General features: G+C 46.1%; 2 protein-coding genes across 2 annotated transcripts in view; one reads left to right on the top strand and one right to left on the bottom strand.

The window, feature by feature from the left end:
* LOC139373862 (probable histone deacetylase 1-B) overlaps positions 1-11,520 on the top strand; it is an 18,587-nt gene extending 7,067 nt beyond the window's left edge. The window contains exons 8-14 of the mRNA XM_071114950.1: positions 638-746; positions 1,980-2,120; positions 3,884-3,992; positions 4,088-4,218; positions 4,853-5,008; positions 6,249-6,297; positions 8,647-11,520. Coding sequence (XP_070971051.1) covers positions 638-746; positions 1,980-2,120; positions 3,884-3,992; positions 4,088-4,218; positions 4,853-5,008; positions 6,249-6,297; positions 8,647-8,674 — 723 coding nt within the window. The 3' untranslated portion in view covers positions 8,675-11,520. The remainder of the gene's footprint in view (positions 1-637; positions 747-1,979; positions 2,121-3,883; positions 3,993-4,087; positions 4,219-4,852; positions 5,009-6,248; positions 6,298-8,646) is intronic.
* A 1,153-nt stretch (positions 11,521-12,673) lies between these two features.
* On the bottom strand, positions 12,674-18,965 carry LOC139373863 (eukaryotic translation initiation factor 3, subunit I). Its single transcript, XM_071114951.1, has 10 exons — positions 18,600-18,965; positions 17,955-18,047; positions 17,749-17,836; positions 17,009-17,074; positions 16,684-16,833; positions 16,293-16,420; positions 14,500-14,610; positions 14,246-14,335; positions 13,982-14,148; positions 12,674-13,563 (listed from the first exon to the last, which is right to left on the bottom strand). The coding sequence occupies exons 1-10, from the start codon at positions 18,600-18,602 to the stop codon at positions 13,482-13,484; spliced, it is 978 nt and encodes a 325-aa protein (XP_070971052.1). The 5' UTR covers positions 18,603-18,965; the 3' UTR covers positions 12,674-13,481.
* Between the last annotated feature and the right edge of the window lie 1,710 nt (positions 18,966-20,675).

A 20,675-nucleotide genomic window follows, 5' to 3' on the forward strand; every position in this document is an offset into this window, starting at 1 on the left:
TGTGTGTGTTGCTAGGTGATATTTTTGTGTGTTGTAATCAGTGTGTGTGTGTGTGTTGCTAGGTGATATTTTTGTGTGTTGTAATCAGTGTGTGCGTGTGTGTGTTGCTAGGTGATATTTTTGTGTGTTGTAATCAGTGTGTGCGTGTGTGTGTTGCTAGGTGATATTTTTGTGTGTTGTAATCAGTGTGTGCGTGTGTGTGTTGCTAGGTGATATTTTTGTGTGTTGTAATCAGTGTGTGTGTGTGTTGCTAGGTGATATTTTTGTGTGTTGTAATCAGTGTGTGTGTGTGTTGCTAGGTGATATTTTTGTGTGTTGTAATCAGTGTGTGTGTGTGTTGCTAGGTGATATTTTTGTGTGTTGTAATCAGTGTGTGTGTGTGTTGCTAGGTGATATTTTTGTGTGTTGTAATCAGTGTGTGTGTGTGTTGCTAGGTGATATTTTTGTGTGTTGTAATCAGTGTGTGTGTGTGTTGCTAGGTGATATGTTTGTGTGTTGTAATCAGTGTGTGTGTGTGTTGCTAGGTGATATTTTTGTGTGTTGTAATCAGTGTGTGTGTGTGTTGCTAGGTGATATGTTTGTGTGTTTCTCACTTTCTATACACTTCTCTTTTTTTTTTTTTTTTTTGTGTTGCTAGGTGATGGCTAAAGTGATGGAGATGTTCCAGCCCAGTGCAGTCGTGTTACAGTGTGGAGCCGACTCTCTCTCAGGAGACAGACTGGGCTGTTTCAACCTCACCATCAAAGGTAACGCACCTGAAGGAGGGCTGTCTTCAGTGTGTGTGTGTTGCTAGGACTCTCTCAGGTTGAAACAGCCCAGTCTAAGGTAACACACCTGAAGGAGGGCTGTCTTCAGTGTGTGTGTGTTGCTAGGACTCTCTCAGGTTGAAACAGCCCAGTCTAAGGTAACACACCTGAAGGAGGGCTGTCTTCAGTGTGTGTGTGTTGCTAGGACTCTCTCAGGTTGAAACAGCCCAGTCTAAGGTAACACACCTGAAGGAGGGCTGTCTTCAGGGCTCTGACGGTCGTGGGATTTTTAGATGACCGTTTGTTGGTCAGCCAAATGACAGGCAAACGTCTTGGAGGAAAACCCTGTTTGTCTGCTGGGAGACAATGTACACTGCATTTTGGGAAAAGTATTCAGACCCCTTCACTATTTTCCACATTTTGTTACGTTACAGCCTTATTCTAAAATTGATTTTTTTTAAAAACAACCCCCGTCAATCTACACACAATACCCCATAATGACCAAACGAAAACAGGTTTTTAGACAAATGTAGCAAATTTATTAAAAATAAAAAAACGGATACCTTATTTACATGAAGTAGTCAGACCCTTTGCTATGAGACTTTTTAATTTAGCTCGGGTAAAAGGCACGTAGACAGCCTGTGTGTTTGGAGTTTGCCTGAAGGTCATAATGGACTATTGTGTGTAGATTGACAACAACAAAAAAACAACAACGATTGAATACATTTTCTAATAAGGCTGTAATGTGGGAAAAGTTAAGGTATGAATACACATTACTGAATGCGCTGTGCCTTTCAGCAGGACAATAACCTAAAACAGAAGGCCGAATACACACTGGAGTAGCTTCCCAAGACATTGAATGTTCCTGAATGGCTTTAGTTCCAGTTTAAACTGAAATCGGCTTGAAAATGTCTGTCGAGTAATGATCAACGATCAACTTGACAGCAGAGCTTGAAGACTGTACAAGAGCTTGAAAATTGTACAATCCAGGTGTGGAAAGCTCTTAGAGATTTACCCAGAATGCCTCACAAGCTCTAATCACTGCCCAAGGTGATTCTAACATGTATTGATTCAGGGGTGTGAGTGATTTTTGTAAATGAGATTTCATTCTCAGAACATTTGAAAACATGTTTTCACTTTTGTTATGGGGTTGTGTGGGGATGGGTGAGAAACGCAACAAAATGAGGAATATGTCGAAGGGTATGAATCATTTGTTAAGGCGCTGTGTTTCAGGTCATGCTAAGTGTGTTGAGTACATGAAGAGTTTCAACCTGCCTCTGTTGATGTTGGGAGGTGGAGGTTATACCATCCGTAACGTGGCCCGCTGCTGGACCTACGAGACCGCTGTGGCTCTGGACAGCATCATACCTAACGGTACACACACACACACAGCATTATACCGAACGGTACACACACACACACACAGCATTATACCGAACGGTACACACACACACAGCATTATACCTAACGGTACACACACACACACACACACACACACACACACCATCATACCTAACGGTACACACACACACACACACCATCATACCTAACGGTACACACACACCATCATACCTAACGGTACACACACACACAGCATTATACCGAACGGTACACACACACACAGCATTATACCGAACGGTACACACACACACAGCATTATACCTAACGGTCCACACACACACACACACACACACACACACACACACACACACACACACACCATCATACCTAACGGCACACACACACACACACACACACCATCATACCTAACGGTACACACACACACACACACACACCATCATACCTAACGGTACACACACACACACACACCATCATACCTAACGGTACACACACACACACACCATCATACCTAACGGTACACACACACACACACACACACACACACAGCATCATACCTAATGGTAAACACACACACACACAGCATTATACCTAATGGTAAACACACACCATCATACCTAACGGTACACACACACACACACACACACACACCATCATACCTAACGGTACAAACACACACACACACACCATCATACCTAACGGTACACACACACACACACACACACACCATCATACCTAACGGTACACACACACACACACCATCATACCTAACGGTACACACACACACACACACACCATCATACCTAACGGTACACACACACACACACACACACACACACACACACACCATCATACCTAACGGTATACACACACACACACACACACACACACACACCATCATACCTAACGGTACACACACACACACACACACACACACCATCATACCTAACGGTACACACACACACACACACACACCATCATACCTAACAGTACACACACACACACCATCATACCTAACGGTACACACACACACACACACACACCATCATACCTAACGGTACACACACACACACACACACACACCATCATACCTAACGGTACACACACACACACACCATCATACCTAACGGTACACACACACACACACACACACACACACACACACACACAGCATTATACCGAACGGTACACACACACACACACACACACACACACACACACACACACACACACACACACACACAGCATCATACCTAATGGTAAACACACCCACACACAGCATTATACCTAACGGCACACACACACACCATCATACCTAACGGCACACACACACACAATCATACCTAACGGCACACACACACACACACACACAATCATACCTAACGGTACACACACACACACACACACACACAATCATACCTAACGGTACACACACACCACCATACCTAACGACACACACACACACACACACACAGCACCATACCTAACGGTACACACACACACACACACACACACACACACACACACACACAGCACCATACCTAACGACACACACACACACACACACACACACAGCACCATACCTAACGACACACACACACACACACACACACAGCACCATACCTAACGACACACACACACACACACACACACACACACAGCACCATACCTAACGACACACACACACACACACACACATTCTGTTCATGTATTACTTTGATGTAACCTGGTAGGTTGTTTTATTACAACAACCTTGATGATCTCTCTCGTCCAATCAGAGCTGCCATACAACGACTACTTTGAGTACTTTGGTCCTGACTTCAAGCTCCACATCAGCCCGTCTAACATGACCAACCAGAACACCAATGATTACCTGGAGAAGATCAAGTAAGTTACAAAGATAGATGTGTGTGTGTGTGTGTGTGTATATATACAGACAGTCATACTGTGGTACAGACACTAACGTCTCTCTCCCTCCCCAGACAGAGGTTGTTTGAGAACCTGCGTATGCTGCCCCACGCCCCGGGGGTCCAGATACAGGCCATCCCAGAAGACGCTCCACACCCGGACTCTGGAGATGAGGAGGACGAGGACCCTGACAAACGCATCTCCAGTAAGTTTTGTTTCAGTCAGGGCCCATGATCAGAGGATGGTTTTGTTTCAGTCAGGGCCCATGATCAGAGGATGGTTTTGTTTCAGTCAGGGCCCATGATCAGAGGATGGTTTTGTTTCAGTCAGGGCCCATGATAAGAGGATGGTTTTGTTTCAGTCAGGGCCCATGATAAGAGGATGGTTTTGTTTCAGTCAGGGCCCATGATAAGAGGATGATTTTGTTTCAGTCAGGGCCCATGATAAGAGGGTTTTGTTTCAGTCAGGGCCCATGATAAGAGGATGGTTTTGTTTCAGTCAGGGCCCATGATCAGAGGATGGTTTTGTTTCAGTCAGGGCCCATGATCAGAGGATGGTTTTGTTTCAGTCAGGGCCCATGATCAGAGGATGGTTTTGTTTCAGTCAGGGCCCATGATAAGAGGGTTTTGTTTCAGTCAGGGCCCATGATAAGAGGATGGTTTTGTTTCAGTCAGGGCCCATGATAAGAGGGTTTTGTTTCAGTCAGGGCCCATGATAAGAGGGTTTTGTTTCAGTCAGGGCCCATGATAACAGGATGGTTTTGTTTCAGTCAGGGCCCATGATAAGAGGATGGTTTTGTTTCAGTCAGGGCCCATGATAAGAGGATGGTTTTGTTTCAGTCAGGGCCCATGATAAGAGGATAGCCTGTGAAGAGGAGTTCTCTGACTCTGAGGATGAGGGACAGGGAGGAGGGGGAAGGAGGAACGCTGCCAACCATAAGAAGACCAAACGAGTCAAGACTGAGGAGGAGAAAGAGGAGACTGAGGAGAAGAAAGGTAAAGTAAACCTCACACACCTCCGTGACTGACACTGGCCATAACGCCTCCGTGACTGGCCCAGGACACTGGGGGAGTAACGCCTCTGTGACTGACACTGGGGGAGTAACGCCTCCGTGACTGACACTGGCCATAACGCCTCCGTGACTGACACTGGCCATAACGCCTCCGTGACTGACACTGGCCATAACGCCTCCGTGACTGACACTGGCCATAACGCCTCCGTGACTGACACTGGGGGCCATAACGCCTCCGTGACTGGCCCAGGACACTGGGGGGCGTAACGCCTCCGGTGACTGGCCCAGGACACTGGGGGACGTAACGCCTCCGGTGACTGGCCCAGGACACTGGGGGACGTAACGCCTCCGGTGACTGGCCCAGGACACTGGGGGGCGTAACGCCTCCGGTGACTGGCCCAGGACACTGGGGGGGCGTAACGCCTCCGGTGACTGGCCCAGGACACGGGGGGGCGTAACGCCTCCGGTGACTGGCCCAGGACACTGGGGGGCGTAACGCCTCCGTGACTGGCCCAGGACACTGGGGGAGTAACGCCTCCGTGACTGGCCCAGGACACTGGGGGGGCGTAACGCCTCCGTGACTGGCCCAGGACACTGAGGGAGTAACGCCTCCGTGACTGGCCCAGGACACTGGGGGAGTAACGCCTCCGTGACTGGCCCAGGACACTGGGGGGGCGTAACGCCTCCGTGACTGGCCCAGGACACTGGGGGCGTAACGCCTCCGTGACTGGCCCAGGACACTGGGGGCGTAACGCCTCCGTGACTGGCCCAGGACACTGGGGGGGCGTAACGCCTCCGTGACTGGCCCAGGACACTGGGGGGGCGTAACGCCTCCGTGACTGGCCCAGGACACTGGGGGGGCGTAACGCCTCCGTGACTGGCCCAGGACACTGGGGGAGTAACGCCTCCGTGACTGGCCCAGGACACTGGGGGAGTAACGCCTCCGTGACTGGCCCAGGACACTGGGGGAGTAACGCCTCCGTGACTGGCCCAGGACACTGGGGGAGTAACGCCTCCGTGACTGGCCCAGGACACTGGGGGAGTAACGCCTCCGTGACTGGCCCAGGACACTGGGGGAGTAACGCCTCCGTGACTGGCCCAGGACACTGGGGGAGTAACGCCTCCGTGACTGGCCCAGGACACTGGGGGAGTAACGCCTCCGTGACTGGCCCAGGACACTGGGGGGAGTAACGCCTGGTCAACGTTCTCTTTGTTTTCCCCAGAAGTGAAAGACGAGGATAAAGACGCTGAAGAGAAGATGGACACAACAGGGTGAGTAGTGACCACATTAAATATAACATCTAGGAATATGTCTTGTGTGTGTCCAGTCTTGTGTGTCCGTGTCCAGTCTTGTGTGTGTCCAGTCTTGTGTGTGTCCAGTCTTGTGTGTCCAGTCTTGTCCAGTCTTGTGTGTCCAGTCTTGTCCAGTCTTGTGTGTGTCCAGTCTTGTGTGTGTCCAGTCTTGTGTGTGTCCAGTCTTGTCCAGTCTTGTCCAGTCTTGTGTGTCCAGTCTTGTGTGTCCATGTCCAGTCTTGTGTGTCCAGTCTTGTGTGTGTCCAGTCTTGTGTGTGTCCAGTCTTGTGTGTGTCCAGTCTTGTGTGTGTCCAGTCTTGTGTGTGTCCAGTCTTGTGTGTCCAGTCTTGTGTGTCCAGTCTTGTGTGTGTCCAGTCTTGTGTGTGTCCAGTCTTGTGTGTGTCCAGTCTTGTGTGTGTCCAGTCGTGTGTGTCCAGTCTTGTGTGTGTCCAGTCTTGTGTGTGTCCAGTCTTGTGTGTGTCCAGTCTTGTGTGTGTCCAGTCTTGTCCAGTCTTGTGTGTGTCCAGTCTTGTCCAGTCTTGTGTGTGTCCAGTCTTGTCCAGTCTTGTGTGTGTCCAGTCTTGTCCAGTCTTGTGTGTGTCCAGTCTTGTCCAGTCTTGTGTGTGTCCAGTCTTGTCCAGTCTTGTGTGTGTCCAGTCTTGTCCAGTCTTGTGTGTGTCCAGTCTTGTGTGTGTCCAGTCTTGTGTGTGTCCAGTCTTGTGTGTGTCCAGTCTTGTGTGTGTCCAGTCTTGTCCAGTCTTGTGTGTCCAGTCTTGTGTGTCCAGTCTTGTGTGTCCAGTCTTGTGTGTCCAGTCTTGTGTGTGTCCAGTCTTGTGTGTGTCCAGTCTTGTGTGTGTCCAGTCTTGTGTGTGTCCAGTCTTGTGTGTGTCCAGTCGTGTGTGTCCAGTCTTGTGTGTGTCCAGTCTTGTGTGTGTCCAGTCTTGTGTGTGTCCAGTCTTGTGTGTGTCCAGTCTTGTCCAGTCTTGTGTGTGTCCAGTCTTGTCCAGTCTTGTGTGTGTCCAGTCTTGTCCAGTCTTGTGTGTGTCCAGTCTTGTCCAGTCTTGTGTGTGTCCAGTCTTGTCCAGTCTTGTGTGTGTCCAGTCTTGTGTGTGTCCAGTCTTGTCCAGTCTTGTGTGTGTCCAGTCTTGTCCAGTCTTGTGTGTGTCCAGTCTTGTGTGTGTCCAGTCTTGTCCAGTCTTGTGTGTGTCCAGTCTTGTCCAGTCTTGTGTGTGTCCAGTCTTGTGTGTGTCCAGTCTTGTGTGTGTCCAGTCTTGTGTGTGTCCAGTCTTGTCCAGTCTTGTGTGTGTCCAGTCTTGTGTGTGTCCAGTCTTGTCCAGTCTTGTGTGTGTCCAGTCTTGTGTGTGTCCAGTCTTGTCCAGTCTTGTGTGTGTCCAGTCTTGTGTGTGTCCAGTCTTGTCCAGTCTTGTGTGTGTCCAGTCTTGTGTGTGTCCAGTCTTGTGTGTGTCCAGTCTTGTGTGTGTCCAGTCTTGTCCAGTCTTGTGTGTGTCCAGTCTTGTGTGTGTCCAGTCTTGTGTGTGTCCAGTCTTGTGTGTGTCCAGTCTTGTCCAGTCTTGTGTGTGTCCAGTCTTGTCCAGTCTTGTGTGTGTCCAGTCTTGTGTGTGTCCAGTCTTGTGTGTGTCCAGTCTTGTGTGTGTCCAGTCTTGTCCAGTCTTGTCCAGTCTTGTGTGTGTCCAGTCTTGTGTGTGTCCAGTCTTGTGTGTGTCCAGTCTTGTGTGTGTCCAGTCTTGTGTGTGTCCAGTCTTGTGTGTGTCCAGTCTTGTGTGTGTCCAGTCTTGTGTGTGTCCAGTCTTGTGTGTCCAGTCTTGTGTGTGTCCAGTCTTGTGTGTGTCCAGTCTTGTGTGTGTCCAGTCTTGTGTGTGTCCAGTCTTGTGTGTGTCCAGTCTTGTCCAGTCTTGTCCAGTCTTGTGTGTGTCCAGTCTTGTGTGTGTCCAGTCTTGTGTGTGTCCAGTCTTGTGTGTGTCCAGTCTTGTCCAGTCTTGTCCAGTCTTGTCCAGTCTTGTCCAGTCTTGTGTGTGTCCAGTCTTGTGTGTGTCCAGTCTTGTGTGTGTCCAGTCTTGTGTGTGTCCAGTCTTGTGTGTGTCCAGTCTTGTGTGTGTCCAGTCTTGTGTGTGTCCAGTCTTGTGTGTGTCCAGTCTTGTGTGTGTCCAGTCTTGTGTGTGTCCAGTCTTGTGTGTGTCCAGTCTTGTGTGTCCAGTCTTGTCCAGTCTTGTGTGTCCAGTCTTGTCCAGTCTTGTGTGTCCAGTCTTGTCCAGTCTTGTGTGTCCAGTCTAGGCCCATTTAACTAATGTTTCTTCATTTCACCACCAGGCCAAAAGAAGAAGCTAAGACATGTTGAAGCATCAGATATGAGTTTCCAGTTGTGTGTGTGTGTGTGTGTGTGTGTGTGTGTGTAAAATTATTCTCTTAATGCTGTGTTAGTATTTCCTCATACGCGGTCAAATCTTTTGGTTTTTTGTCAGTGTTGAAATGCAAGGTGTTTTCAAAATTATTTTCTTCCCTGAACCACGTGAGAATCTGAAGCAGTAGTGGAGCCTGTTGTGGGGAGCCTGTTGTGGGGAGCCTGTTGTGGGGAGCCTGCTTTAGATTCTCAGGTGGTGTTGAGGGGAAAGGGGGATACCTAGTTGTACGAAAGGTTGCTGGATCGAATCCCCGAGCCGACAAGGTAAAAAAAATCTGTCATTCTGCCCCTGAGCAAGGCAGTTAACCCACTGTTCCCCGGGCATCAAGGACGTCGATTAAGGCTGAGGTAACATCAGTGAAAGCCAATCCCACCCTGAGGTAACATCAGTGAAAGCCAATCCCCCCCTGAGGTAACATCAGTGAAAGCCAATCCCCCCCTGAGGTAACATCAATGAAAGCCAATCCCCCCCTGAGGTAACATCAGTGAAAGCCAATCCCCCCCCTGAGGTAACATCAGTGAAAGCCAATCCCCCCCTGAAGTAACATCAGTGAAAGCCAATCCCCCCCTGAGGTAACATCAGTGAAAGCCAATCCCCCCCTGAAGTAACATCAGTGAAAGCCAATCCCCCCCTGAGGTAACATCAGTGAAAGCCAATCCCCCCCCTGAGGTAACATCAGTGAAAGCCAATCCCCCCCTGAGGTAACATCAGTGAAAGCCAATCCCCCCCCTGAGGTAACATCAGTGAAAGCCAATCCCCCCCTGAAGTAACATCAGTGAAAGCCAATCCCCCCCTGAGGTAACATCAGTGAAAGCCAATCCCCCCCCTGAGGTAACATCAGTGAAAGCCAATCCCCCCCCTGAGGTAACATCAGTGAAAGCCAATCCCCCCCTGAGGTAACATCAGTGAAAGCCAATCCCCCCCTGAGGTAACATCAGTGAAAGCCAATCCCCCCCCTGAGGTAACATCAGTGAAAGCCAATCCCCCCCCTGAGGTAACATCAGTGAAAGCCCTGATCACCTGTACATCTGGACTGATCCAAGAACTCAAGAGTTGAAAAATGAAACCCACTTTTCCACTGCAGACATTCCCCCTTTTTGAACAACAGTCACCAGACCCTATTCTACAGGAAGTTCTACAGGAAGTTCTACTGAATCATGGATCAACAAAACATTTTTACGGCTGCTATATGTAACTTTTTGGGTGACCTGACCCAATTGGTCTGTGTGTGTGTGTGTGTGTCTGTGTTTATAGATCTGTCATTTTTAATTGAAAGGAAGTAGATCTGTTCTGTCTTATTTTTATGCTTCCCTTTTTAAGTTTAGTTTTGCAGCACTTTGTTTTTATAAACCAGCTTCAAACAGCTGACAATACAATTAGTTTATTTATTATGGAAGAGATGGTTCAATATACATGTTTTGTCAAACTGAAATTAGACAAACTATTCGAATTTTAACAACCAGGAAATGGCAGAGAGATTTCTGCATAGTGCAGCCTTTTTAAGCACACTTTCCTAATGCTGAGTTTCACCCACTGTCCTTTCGCCCTCAGAACGGCCTCAATTCACTGGGACATGGACTCGACAAGGTGTTGAAAGCCTTCCACAGGGATGCTGGCCCATGTCGACTCCAATGCTTCCCACAGTTGTGTCAAGTTGGCTGGATGTGCTTTGCTTGCTGGATGTTTCTTGACAGGAAACTGTTGAGCGTGAAAACCAGCGTTGCAGTTCTTGACTCAAACCGGTGCACCTGTCACCTACTACCGTACCCTGTTCAAAGGGACTTGGATTGTGTGTGCGCGCAACATTGAGGGTGAATGAGCAAGACAAAAGATTAGTCTTGGTTTAAAAATCCTTCTTTAACCTGTCTCTTCCCCTTCATCGATGTGGATTTAACAAGTGACATCTATTTTAATTTAACCAGGCAAGTAAGAACAAATTCTTATTTACAATGACGGCGAAACCCCGATGACGCTGGGCCATTTGTGTGCCGCCCGATCGCAGCTGAATCCGATACAGCCTGGAATTGAACCGGGGACTGTAGTGGTGCCTCTTTCACTGAAATGCAGTGCCTAGCGCCATTCGGGAGCCCGAATAAGTGATATCTTTCAGCTGATTTCACCTGGCCAGTCTGTCATGAAGAGATGTTCATGTTTTATATACTATACATTCTGCTTTACTCTGTTCCCTGGGTTGGTTTCTCTCAGATGACTGTACGCTCCACACTCCTTTCTTTTTACCTCGTTTTATATTTCTAAAAGGTCATCGGGTATGTTGAACGTTCAAGGGTAAGGTTTCCCCTCAGTGTGTCGGGGCAACTTCACCCTACACCGTTGGGAACCATGTTTTAGACCCTTGGTATTTTCTACTGTAATAAGTGAGAATATGTTGTTTACAAATGTGTGTAACTTGTTTTTATAATGGAAAAAAATAATTGATTTTGTGCTTGGTTGTTTTTCTTAAGGTCTCTTTTCTTTTTATAAGAATTTATAAAGGCAATCATTTGGTTGTCTGTAGAGATTTGATTACCAGATTAGGGTTATCCAAGTCTAGTGGGGGGGAAATGACTTCTCACTTGTTAGTTTACTACAGCGCATGTCTTCATTTACTCTCAATTTCACACTAGCTTGGTTTCCATCCAATTGGTGACCAGATTCTCATGCAAATATTCCGAAACCCGGTTAAAAACGACATGCGCACTTTACCCATAAGTCAGTGCACAACTTTCAGAGGTTAAAATGCCCATGTACTGAATAAAAATAAATGGGTTTCTGTCTAACTACAGATGGTTTTGTCGTGAATCTGCCCACATTCTCTCTAAACAGGCTACCCTACTGTTGAAGTCGGAAGTTTACATACACCTTAGCTAAATACATTTAAACTCAATTTATCACAATTCCTGGCATTTAATCTGAGTAAAACATTCCCTGTTTTAGGTCAGTTAGGATTACCACTTTATTTTAAGAATGTGAAATGTTAGAATAGAGAAAATGATTTATTTCAGCACATTCCAAAGGGGTCAGAAGTTTACATACACTCAAATAGTATTTGGTAACATTGCCTTAAAATTGTTTAACTTGGGTCAAATGATTCGGGTAGCCTTCCACAAACTTCCCACAATAAGTTGGGTGAATTGTGGCCCATTCCTCCTGACAGAGCTGTTGTAACTGAGTCAGGTTTGTAGGCCTCCTTGCTCGCACACACCTTTTCAGTTCTGCCCACACATTTTCTATGGGATTGAGGTCAGGGCTTTGTGATGGCCACTCCAATACCTTGACTTTGTTGTCCGTAAGCCATTTTGCCACAACTTTGGAAGTATGCTTGGGGTCATTGCCCATTTGCGACCAAGCTTTAACTTCCTGTCTGATGTCCTGGAAAAGTTGCAAACCGTAGTCTGGCTTTTTTAAGGCGGTTTTGGAGCAGTGGCTGCTTCCCTGTTGAGCGGCCTTTCAGGTTATGTCGATATAGGACTCGTTTTACTCTGGATATAGATACTTGCGTACCTGTTTCCTCCAGCATCTTCACAAGGTCATTTTCAGCTGTTCTGGGATTGATTTGCACCAAGTACTTGCATCTCTAGGAGACAGAACGCGTCTTCTTCCTGAGCGGTATGATGGCTGCGTGGTCCCATGGTGTTTATACTTGCGTACTATTGTTTTTACAGATGAACGTGGTACCTTCAGGCATTTGGAAATTGCTCCCAAGGATGAACCAGACTTGTGGTCTACAATTTTTTTCCCTTGAGGTCTATGTTTGAAATGTCAATTAGCCTATCAGAAGCCTTGAAAGCCATGACATTTTCTGGAATTTTCCAAGCTGTTTAAAAGGCAGTCAACTTCTGACCCATTGGAATGAATCTGTACGTGGGAAATGACTTGTGCCATGCAAAGTGGACTTGCCAAAACTATAGTTTGTTCACAAGAAATGCGTGGAGTGGTTGATTAAATGAGTTTTAATGGCTCCATCCTAAGTATGGACAAGAGCTGAGATTATTTGTCAAACAGCAAGCATCGATAATGTAATCAGAACAAGACCCTCTATTTATTGGAAAGGCGAATCAGTCTCACCGCTGCCCTGTCAAGTTCATAGGCTTCATATTAAGTACAAGCCGGGAAAGCGTGCAGTTAGTGGGAGGACCACATGTTAACTTTAACCAATATTCGCCCCCCATGAAGGTATTTCTCACAATTCTTAAAACGGATCCAACATGTACTTCACTTGGATGGAAACCTGGTTTATTGCCATTTTCAGGTTTGGATAGTACCCTTTACATGTACACAGACAAACCCTGCAATAAAACTAATCAATTTAGCTCAAAATGCATTTGTCAGTTTAGATACACTGGAATGGTGGTGAAGGTAAAACCAAGGGTACGTTTTTTATTAATTTTGCTTTCTATATATAGTCAGCTGTGGCAATCCAAACATTCCAGGTGATTTATGATGACCAGCCAAAATAACTCTCAAAGGCCTAAAGTCCGCCCCCCCCCCCCCCACCACCACTAGGGGTGCATCTCAATCGTCTTCAGTGGCTTCTCTCCATCACAGATTTAAAAACCACTGAACAAGTAACAAACAATTCCTGGTAGTCATCCACCACCATTATTGCTGTCCCCTATCCTGCGTCGTCAGATCAGGAGAGGAGGCAACTACAGAGTATTGAGATGCACCCCTGGTGTCCTGTTTCCTGTCTGGTGTTATCAGCTTAAAAAAAAGAAAACAAGAGTATCGCTGCTGGTCTTCTGTTTACGCCTCCAGCTCGAAGTCAAAGTACTGAGGGTCAAAGTGATGGATCCTCGTATAGCCGTCCTCTCCCCCACTGGAGTAGCTGAAGACGAGAGGCAAAAAACAGATTTGTTTTCCAAGAGACACTGGTCAGAGTTGGACAGCTGGTCATAGTGTTGACATTACACGACTGAGTTCCAAAATGGAACCCAAAACTGTCACTTGCATACAACGAGAGCTGAAGAATAATCACCATTTAAATATAGATTTGTCTTATCACAAGGCAACTCATTTCCATCACAAACGCATGCTTATTAGCAAGTACCGCTTCCCCCCCCGTTTCAGCTCACAACCAAAGCTCCAACCCAGAACCTCTGCCCTGGAAACACGACCGTCTTTCCAGTCGCGGCACCAAAAAGCTAGCTATTCAGCAGCGCCAGTGGGGACATTTAGGTTGAGGACTGTGTGTTACACTTAGAAGGATAATCAAGTTCTATTCTTTAGTGCCTTTTGGACCTTACCTCTTGCCGTCTGGGTGGAACGCCACACAGTTGATGGGTCCGAAGTGACCCTTGACCCTGCCAAACTCCTCTTCGTAAGCTGCGTGGAAGAACCTGGCCTCGAACTTGCCGATCCTGGTGGAGGTGGTGGTGACCTCCATGGCCTCTTGACCTCCTCCCATCACCACCTACAACACACACACACAGGGGTTAAAGGTCAGCTCTGGGATAAAGAGTTGCTGCAGAAATGTTCTCTGACATAAGTGGTTGTCTGGAGTGTCTTACGTGGTCCATGATGGGGGAGATGGCGGCAGAGTTGACAGGTCTCTCAGTCTTGAAGGACTTGATGTGATCTAGAGTTGTGGAGTCAAACAGCTGTGGGGTAGACAGACAAGTCAGTCAGACAGGACTTATATTAGGCAGTCAGCTGTTGAACTCAAACTAGTTAAGAAGCCCCAGTCCATCACTCTTCCTCTCGTCTTTAAACCTCCACCTCTCATCCATCAACATCTCTCCACTGGGCGGTCATCCCTGAATACCTTAGAGGAGCAGTCTTTAGATGCTGTGATGACCATGGTCAGATCAACGGAGGTCTGGATGTCGTTGATCTGTTTGTTGTGTTCTTTCACCTTCTTCAGCACCTCTCCAGACTGCAACACACGTCAGAGACAATACTGTCAGTATAATGATGTCCTGCATGTACTAGATTATCCACGTCTCTCCCCTCTGTCTTCAATAAGTGTTAAAAAAAACTTTATTAGTCACACGCGCCGAATACAACATGTAGACTTTACCGTGAAATGCTTTACTTTACAAGCCATAAACAACAGTTCAAGAAGAGTTAAGAAAATTGTAAAAAGTAACACAATAAAATAACAATAACAAGGCTCTATACAGGGGGTACCGAGTCAAAACAAAATGAAGGGGGGGGTCCAATGTAAATAGTCCGGTGGCCATTTGATTAATTCTTCAGCAGTCTTATGGCTTGGGGGGTAGAAGCTGTTAAGGAGCCTTTTGGTCCCAGACTTGGCGCTCGGGTACCGCTTGCCGTGCGGTAGCAGAGAAAGGAGTCTGACACTTTTTTGGGGCTTTCTTCTGACACCGCCTAGTATATAAGTCCTGGATGGCGGGAAGCTTGGCCCCACACACTTACCCTCTGTAGTGCCTTACGGTCAGATGCCGAGCAGTTGCCGTACCTGGCGGTGATGCAACCGGTCAGGATGCTCTCGATGGTGCAGCTGTAGAACTTTGAGGATCTGGGGACCCATGCCAAATCTTTTCAGTCTCCTGAGGGGGAAAGGGTGTTGTCGTGCCCTCTTTACAACTGTCTTGGTGTGTTTGGACCATGATAGTTTGTTGGTGATGTGGATAACAAAGAACTTGAAACTACTTAACTCTTGACCCACTCCACTAAAGACCAGTCGATGTTAATGGCAGGTCGAACAGGCCCCATTTTCCTGTAGTCCATGATCATCTCCTTTGTCTTGCTCACATCGAGGGAGAGGTTGTAGTCCTGGCACCACACTGCCAGTTCTCTGACCTCCCTATAGGCTGTCTCATCGTTTTCGGTGACCAGGCCTACCACTGTTGTGTCGTCGGCAAACTTAAATGATGGTGTTGGAGTCGTGTTTGGCCACGCCGTCTTGGGCGAACAGGGAATACTGGAGGGGACTAAGCACGCACCCCTGAGGGGCCCCCGTGTTGAGGATCAGCGTAGCAGACGTGTTGTTACCTACCTTTACCTCCTGGGGGGGGCTGTCAGGAAGTCCAGGATCCAGTTGCAGAGTGAGTTCTTAGTCCCAGGGTCCTTAGCTTAGTGATGCGCTTTGAGGGCACTATGGTGTTGAACGCTGAGCTGTAGTCAATGAACAGCATTCTCACATAGGTGTTTTTTTTGTCCGGGTGGGAAAGAGAGGTATGGAGTGCGATTGCGACATCTCTGGATTTATATGCGAATGGGAGTGAGTCAGGGTATCCGGGAGGATGCTGTTAATGTGAGCCATGACTAGCCTTTCAAAGCACTTCATGGCTACCGAAGTGAGTAATTTAGGCAGATTACCTTCGACTATGGTTGTCTGCTTGAAACATGCAGGTATTACAGACTCGGTCAGGAAGAGGTTGAAAATGACAGTGAAGACACTTGGCAGTTGGTCTGCGCATGCTCTGAGTACACCTCCTGGTAATCCGTCTGGCCCTGTGGCTTTGTGAATGTTGACCTGTTTAAAGGTCTTGCTCACATTGACTACCGAGAGCATTATCACACAATCATCCAGAACAGCTGGTGCTCTCATGCATGCTTCAGTGTTGTGTGTTAATGTGTCAGTGTGTGCACCTTGGCGCTGAACTGGTTGATCTCCCCGTTCTCATGACCAGCAATAACAAACTCTCCCAGAGGCCCCCACACAGCACTGGTGATCTTAGACTCAGCGCAGGGCACCGTCAGGTATGGCTGGTTGTCCTCTACAGAGAGAGCGAGAGACGGACACAGAAAGAGACATGGACAGAGCGAGAGAGAGAGGTAAGGAGATAGTGGGAAAGATAGGAAGAAACATCCTCAGACAACCGATGGCTGTGAAACCAGATATATACATTCGGATCTAAAGGACACCCCAGAAAGCCTATTAGAAGGCAAGGGAAAGTTATCACAATGTTGCGTTCACCTTTACCTGCAAACAGCAGTTTCTATCCTGTTTTAATACTAATCTGAAGTGTACACTACTTACCGATCTGCTGGGGGTCCCGTAGGTCGAAGTAGTTGAGGAAACACTGGTAGCCCATCTGCTTGTCTGTAGAGAACATGATGATGTTGCCACTGAAGTCAAAGCCACAGGTCCTCACAGCCGAGCTGGTGTTCAACATGGCTAGTTGTTTACCTGAGAGAGAGAGGAGGGGTCATATCACACACACACAGTTGCATCACAAACCAGGAAGTTGATCAACAAACCTCAGTCTCATACAGCCATGCGCTAACACACATACAGGTATCCCATCCAAGCACCAAAAGGAGTTCTCTTTTGTTCTCTCTGCAACACACACACACACACGTACCAGTCTCACAGTCCCATAGTCTGCAGCTGTTGTCTGCCGATCCCGTCAGCACGTTCTTGGTGTCCCCTGAGAGCATAGTTAAGGACAACCAACAATCCTATTGCCTAACCCTTTGTAAATTCATGTTGCCCATAACAAGGAACCGAAACAAAAATCCCAACACCCAATGGGGCTCGCGCAGCAGTTGTAAGGCACTGCATCTCAATGAGAGGCGTCACTACAGACCCGGGTTCAATTCAAGGCTGTATCACAACTGGCCTTGATTGGAAGTCTCATAGGGCGGCGCACAATTGGCCCAGCGTCGCCCCGGTTTGGCCGGTGTAGGCCATCATTGTAAAAATGAAATTATTTTTTTAACTGACTTGCTTAGTTAAATAAAAGGTTAAATAACTAAATAAAATGACCCTTCTAGAAACATCATATACACCCGAATCAAAACCCCCAACACTCAATGACCCTTCTAGAAACATCATATACACCCGAATCAAAACCCCCAACACTCAATGACCCTTCTAGAAACATCCCACGTAACATCACCCAGACCTTTATTTAAAGCTTTTTCATCAAACTGTCCCTTTGATGGTCCAGCACCATCCTCAGACAAACCTTTTATTTTTGTTGTAAAATTCTCATTTTTGGAAAGGGCTTAAAATCTTGGTCATATGACATGATGGCCATTATAAATGGTAACTTGCACCACGGTGCGCATGGCTGTTAAGAGGTCTTGAGTAAAAGGATACAGTCACAGTCCACACACCACAACGCTCCAGTGTGTCCATTGTAAGTTCCTAGCCTCTCCCCGTTCACAGAGTACCACACGTTCGCTACCTGTGAATAAAGCGCACACACACACACACAATGTGAATTGTTCAACTTACTGGTGGACGAGTGATATATTTTCTACATACATGGCATTCTTCTGTGTTGTGTATAATTTCTTATTTACCGTGTCTTTGGCCACAGAGAATATCAAGTCTCCCTCTCGGTTGTATTTGATCTGTGTGATAGACCTCTCATGGCCCTGTAGCAAGATGGGTTTCTGCAGGGCACAAGAATAAGACATGTTAGTTAAACTGCACAGACAGTTTAATATTGCCAGCTTTTTTACTAGTACTAGCAGCTTGCTAACTAAACCAGTATTTAAAAGAGACGAGACCGAAAAGACTAAGATGGATGTTTATAGCTGGCTAGCTAGCTAGTATCTAAATCTTCTAAACTATTGAGAATGGGAGTAACTAGCTACCTAGCTATGTGCTAACGGGTGGCTCATTGACTGTATGGAGAAGCAATCAAAACATATGGGACAACCAAATAATAACTTATTAGCATTATGCTTAACATCGACAATGTTGGGGATGACCAGCGTCATAAAATGATCAACCAAAAAGGCGCCACATGTTCGATGTACTTGCCAGCTTGTATTATACTATTAGCTAGCTCGACTGACAACGCATCATCCTTTTCATGCTAACGAGTTAGCCACCATCGAGCTATCTGGTTAGCATATACCGCCGACATTCTAGACAATTTCACTTAAGTTCAGCACATATTGGCTAATCAAATTTAAGCAGTTCTAATATGATATACTCACCATAGCCGAAGCTTTACACTGGTCGCTTTATCCGTGGAATCGTTATATGTGCCACAAAAACGAGAAAGGATGAAGACTCGTGTTGTTCGGCGCCGGGGCGAAGGCGGAAAAGGAGCGATAGTACTTCCGTGTCAAGCAGTGACCCCTGAACATTCTAAATGGCGCATTTTGCTCAGGCTAAAAGTGCCTCCCGGTGTCCAGTTTAGATATTCACTGGGATAAACTATTAAGGATGTAAAGAAAATCTTACAGGTAGTTTAAGAAGTTGTACAGCGATAGACTGCAGCGAATTGTACATTGTTGCCAAGTTAAAAGGTATTGGCTCAGTGGTTTTCAGCACTGCATCTCGGTGTCACTACTGATCCTGGTTCGAGTCCAGACTTTATCACAACCAACTGTGATTGGGAGTCCCATAGGACGGCGCACAATTGGCCCAGCGTCGTCTGGGTTAAGTCGTCATTATAAATAAGAATTCGTTTTTAACTGACTTGCCTAGTTAAAGGTAAAAAAAATCAATAAAGACCAATGACCAAATCACAACATGTACATATTTTAATTAGCAAGACATTAAGTATACAGGGTAAGAAAAATACATGGAAAATAAAAAAAATGGGGAAAAACCCAAAATAAGAGAAACCATCTTGGGTTCTGAATCAACACGGATGAACCTCTAAAAACACAATATGAAGCTCAAGAAAGTTAGTCTTTATTTATTTCTTTTATGTCATAAAGAAAAGTATTGCATTACTCAAACGGCCCCCAGAGCCAGACCAACACTACAAACTAAAACGTGGAAGACATGTGATGCTAACAAGGAGACTCTACAGAAATTATTCATGTACTTTCATTGCAATAAAGCTATCATTTTTCCAACATAATTCTGATGGTGAAAATAAACTCAGGACAGAAAACGGAATGTTTTCCCTTCCCCCCCCCAGAGAGTATGGGGAACACACTGACCGCACCACAGCATATACACGTTGTGTCAACATAACACTACACAGTACAGAGAAAATAAGCAAGTTGTTTTGTGACACGGTTTATATAGAAGGAAGAATTTGCAATTAACCACTGAGGTTCAGGTTCAACATGTAGCACAAACAGTCTCACAAACAGGAACACCTTTTGCAACAAAAATGTGAGTTTCTATAGGGATAAATTCAGGTTGGTCCCTCCCCGTTATATTCTGTTTGCTAACATTTGGTTCCTAGTGAACACACCCCAGGCCAGTGCACATCAAAGGGAGTTGATAATACATTCTCAGTGTAGTGCTTCTCAAATCAAACGGACACACAACTAGATAACAATGCCAAGGTTGCATAGAAATCTGTTTAAACGTGTTTTACTTGACCTGATTGAACCAAAAAACTATCCAAGTTGAGTTACAATCTTGTTAAAGATATGTATTCTCAGAGAGACACACGGAATAGAGAATGTATCATTGGTAGCCAGCCACCTGTGTCAGTACGTTTCCACATCCGTTTCAGTGGAATCTATACATCTTAACCATGAACGATCACGTTCGCAAAGACAGTCAGCAGGAAAACGTTAAAACATTTTTACATTGGAACCAACGTTGTAGAATGAAATTGAAAAGCACGTAATACGAGTGGATACTTGCATATTGTGGGAATGAGGAGGAACGTCAAATTGGTCAATGAATGCTTAAAATGGAAATTTAAAAAAAAAGAAAGAGATATATATATATATATATATATAGCGGTGTTTTGACTCTTCCTTAGATATATACATTTATTTTTAAACAGTTGCATATCAAACAAATACAGTGTACAAACTCTGCTGTGCAGTCTTTGCAACATAAAGGAGGTCCAAAGTACAGCATGATATTAAGCAGAGTCAGGGTCAATTCCACATTCCACATTTTCCCAATTGAAAACTATTGAGGATAATTGAACGGAATTAAAACCCAACACTGATATAAAAGAAGCAACCCAAAACCAAACGAAAAGAACAAGGCGATTTTGTCTAATCTTCCAGGTGTATTCATTAGTACAAACCGTAACAAAACATTTAGCAATGAAAACAATTTTCTTGTTGGACAGATTCAGCTCAGGT

This window comes from Oncorhynchus clarkii, chromosome 18 (genome assembly GCF_045791955.1).
Source record: "Oncorhynchus clarkii lewisi isolate Uvic-CL-2024 chromosome 18, UVic_Ocla_1.0, whole genome shotgun sequence".
NCBI classification, from domain to species: domain Eukaryota; kingdom Metazoa; phylum Chordata; class Actinopteri; order Salmoniformes; family Salmonidae; genus Oncorhynchus; species Oncorhynchus clarkii.

Bases quoted from the DNA above. Each gene is read 5' to 3' on its own strand.
- LOC139373863 (XM_071114951.1), bottom strand. The intron at 16,834-17,008 runs GTACGTGTGTGT...TCTCTCTCTCAG, and splicing joins ACTATGGGACTGTGAGACTG to GTAAACAACTAGCCATGTTG. The intron at 14,336-14,499 runs GTATTCAGGGAT...TCTACCCCACAG, and splicing joins CTAAAGACTGCTCCTCTAAG to CTGTTTGACTCCACAACTCT.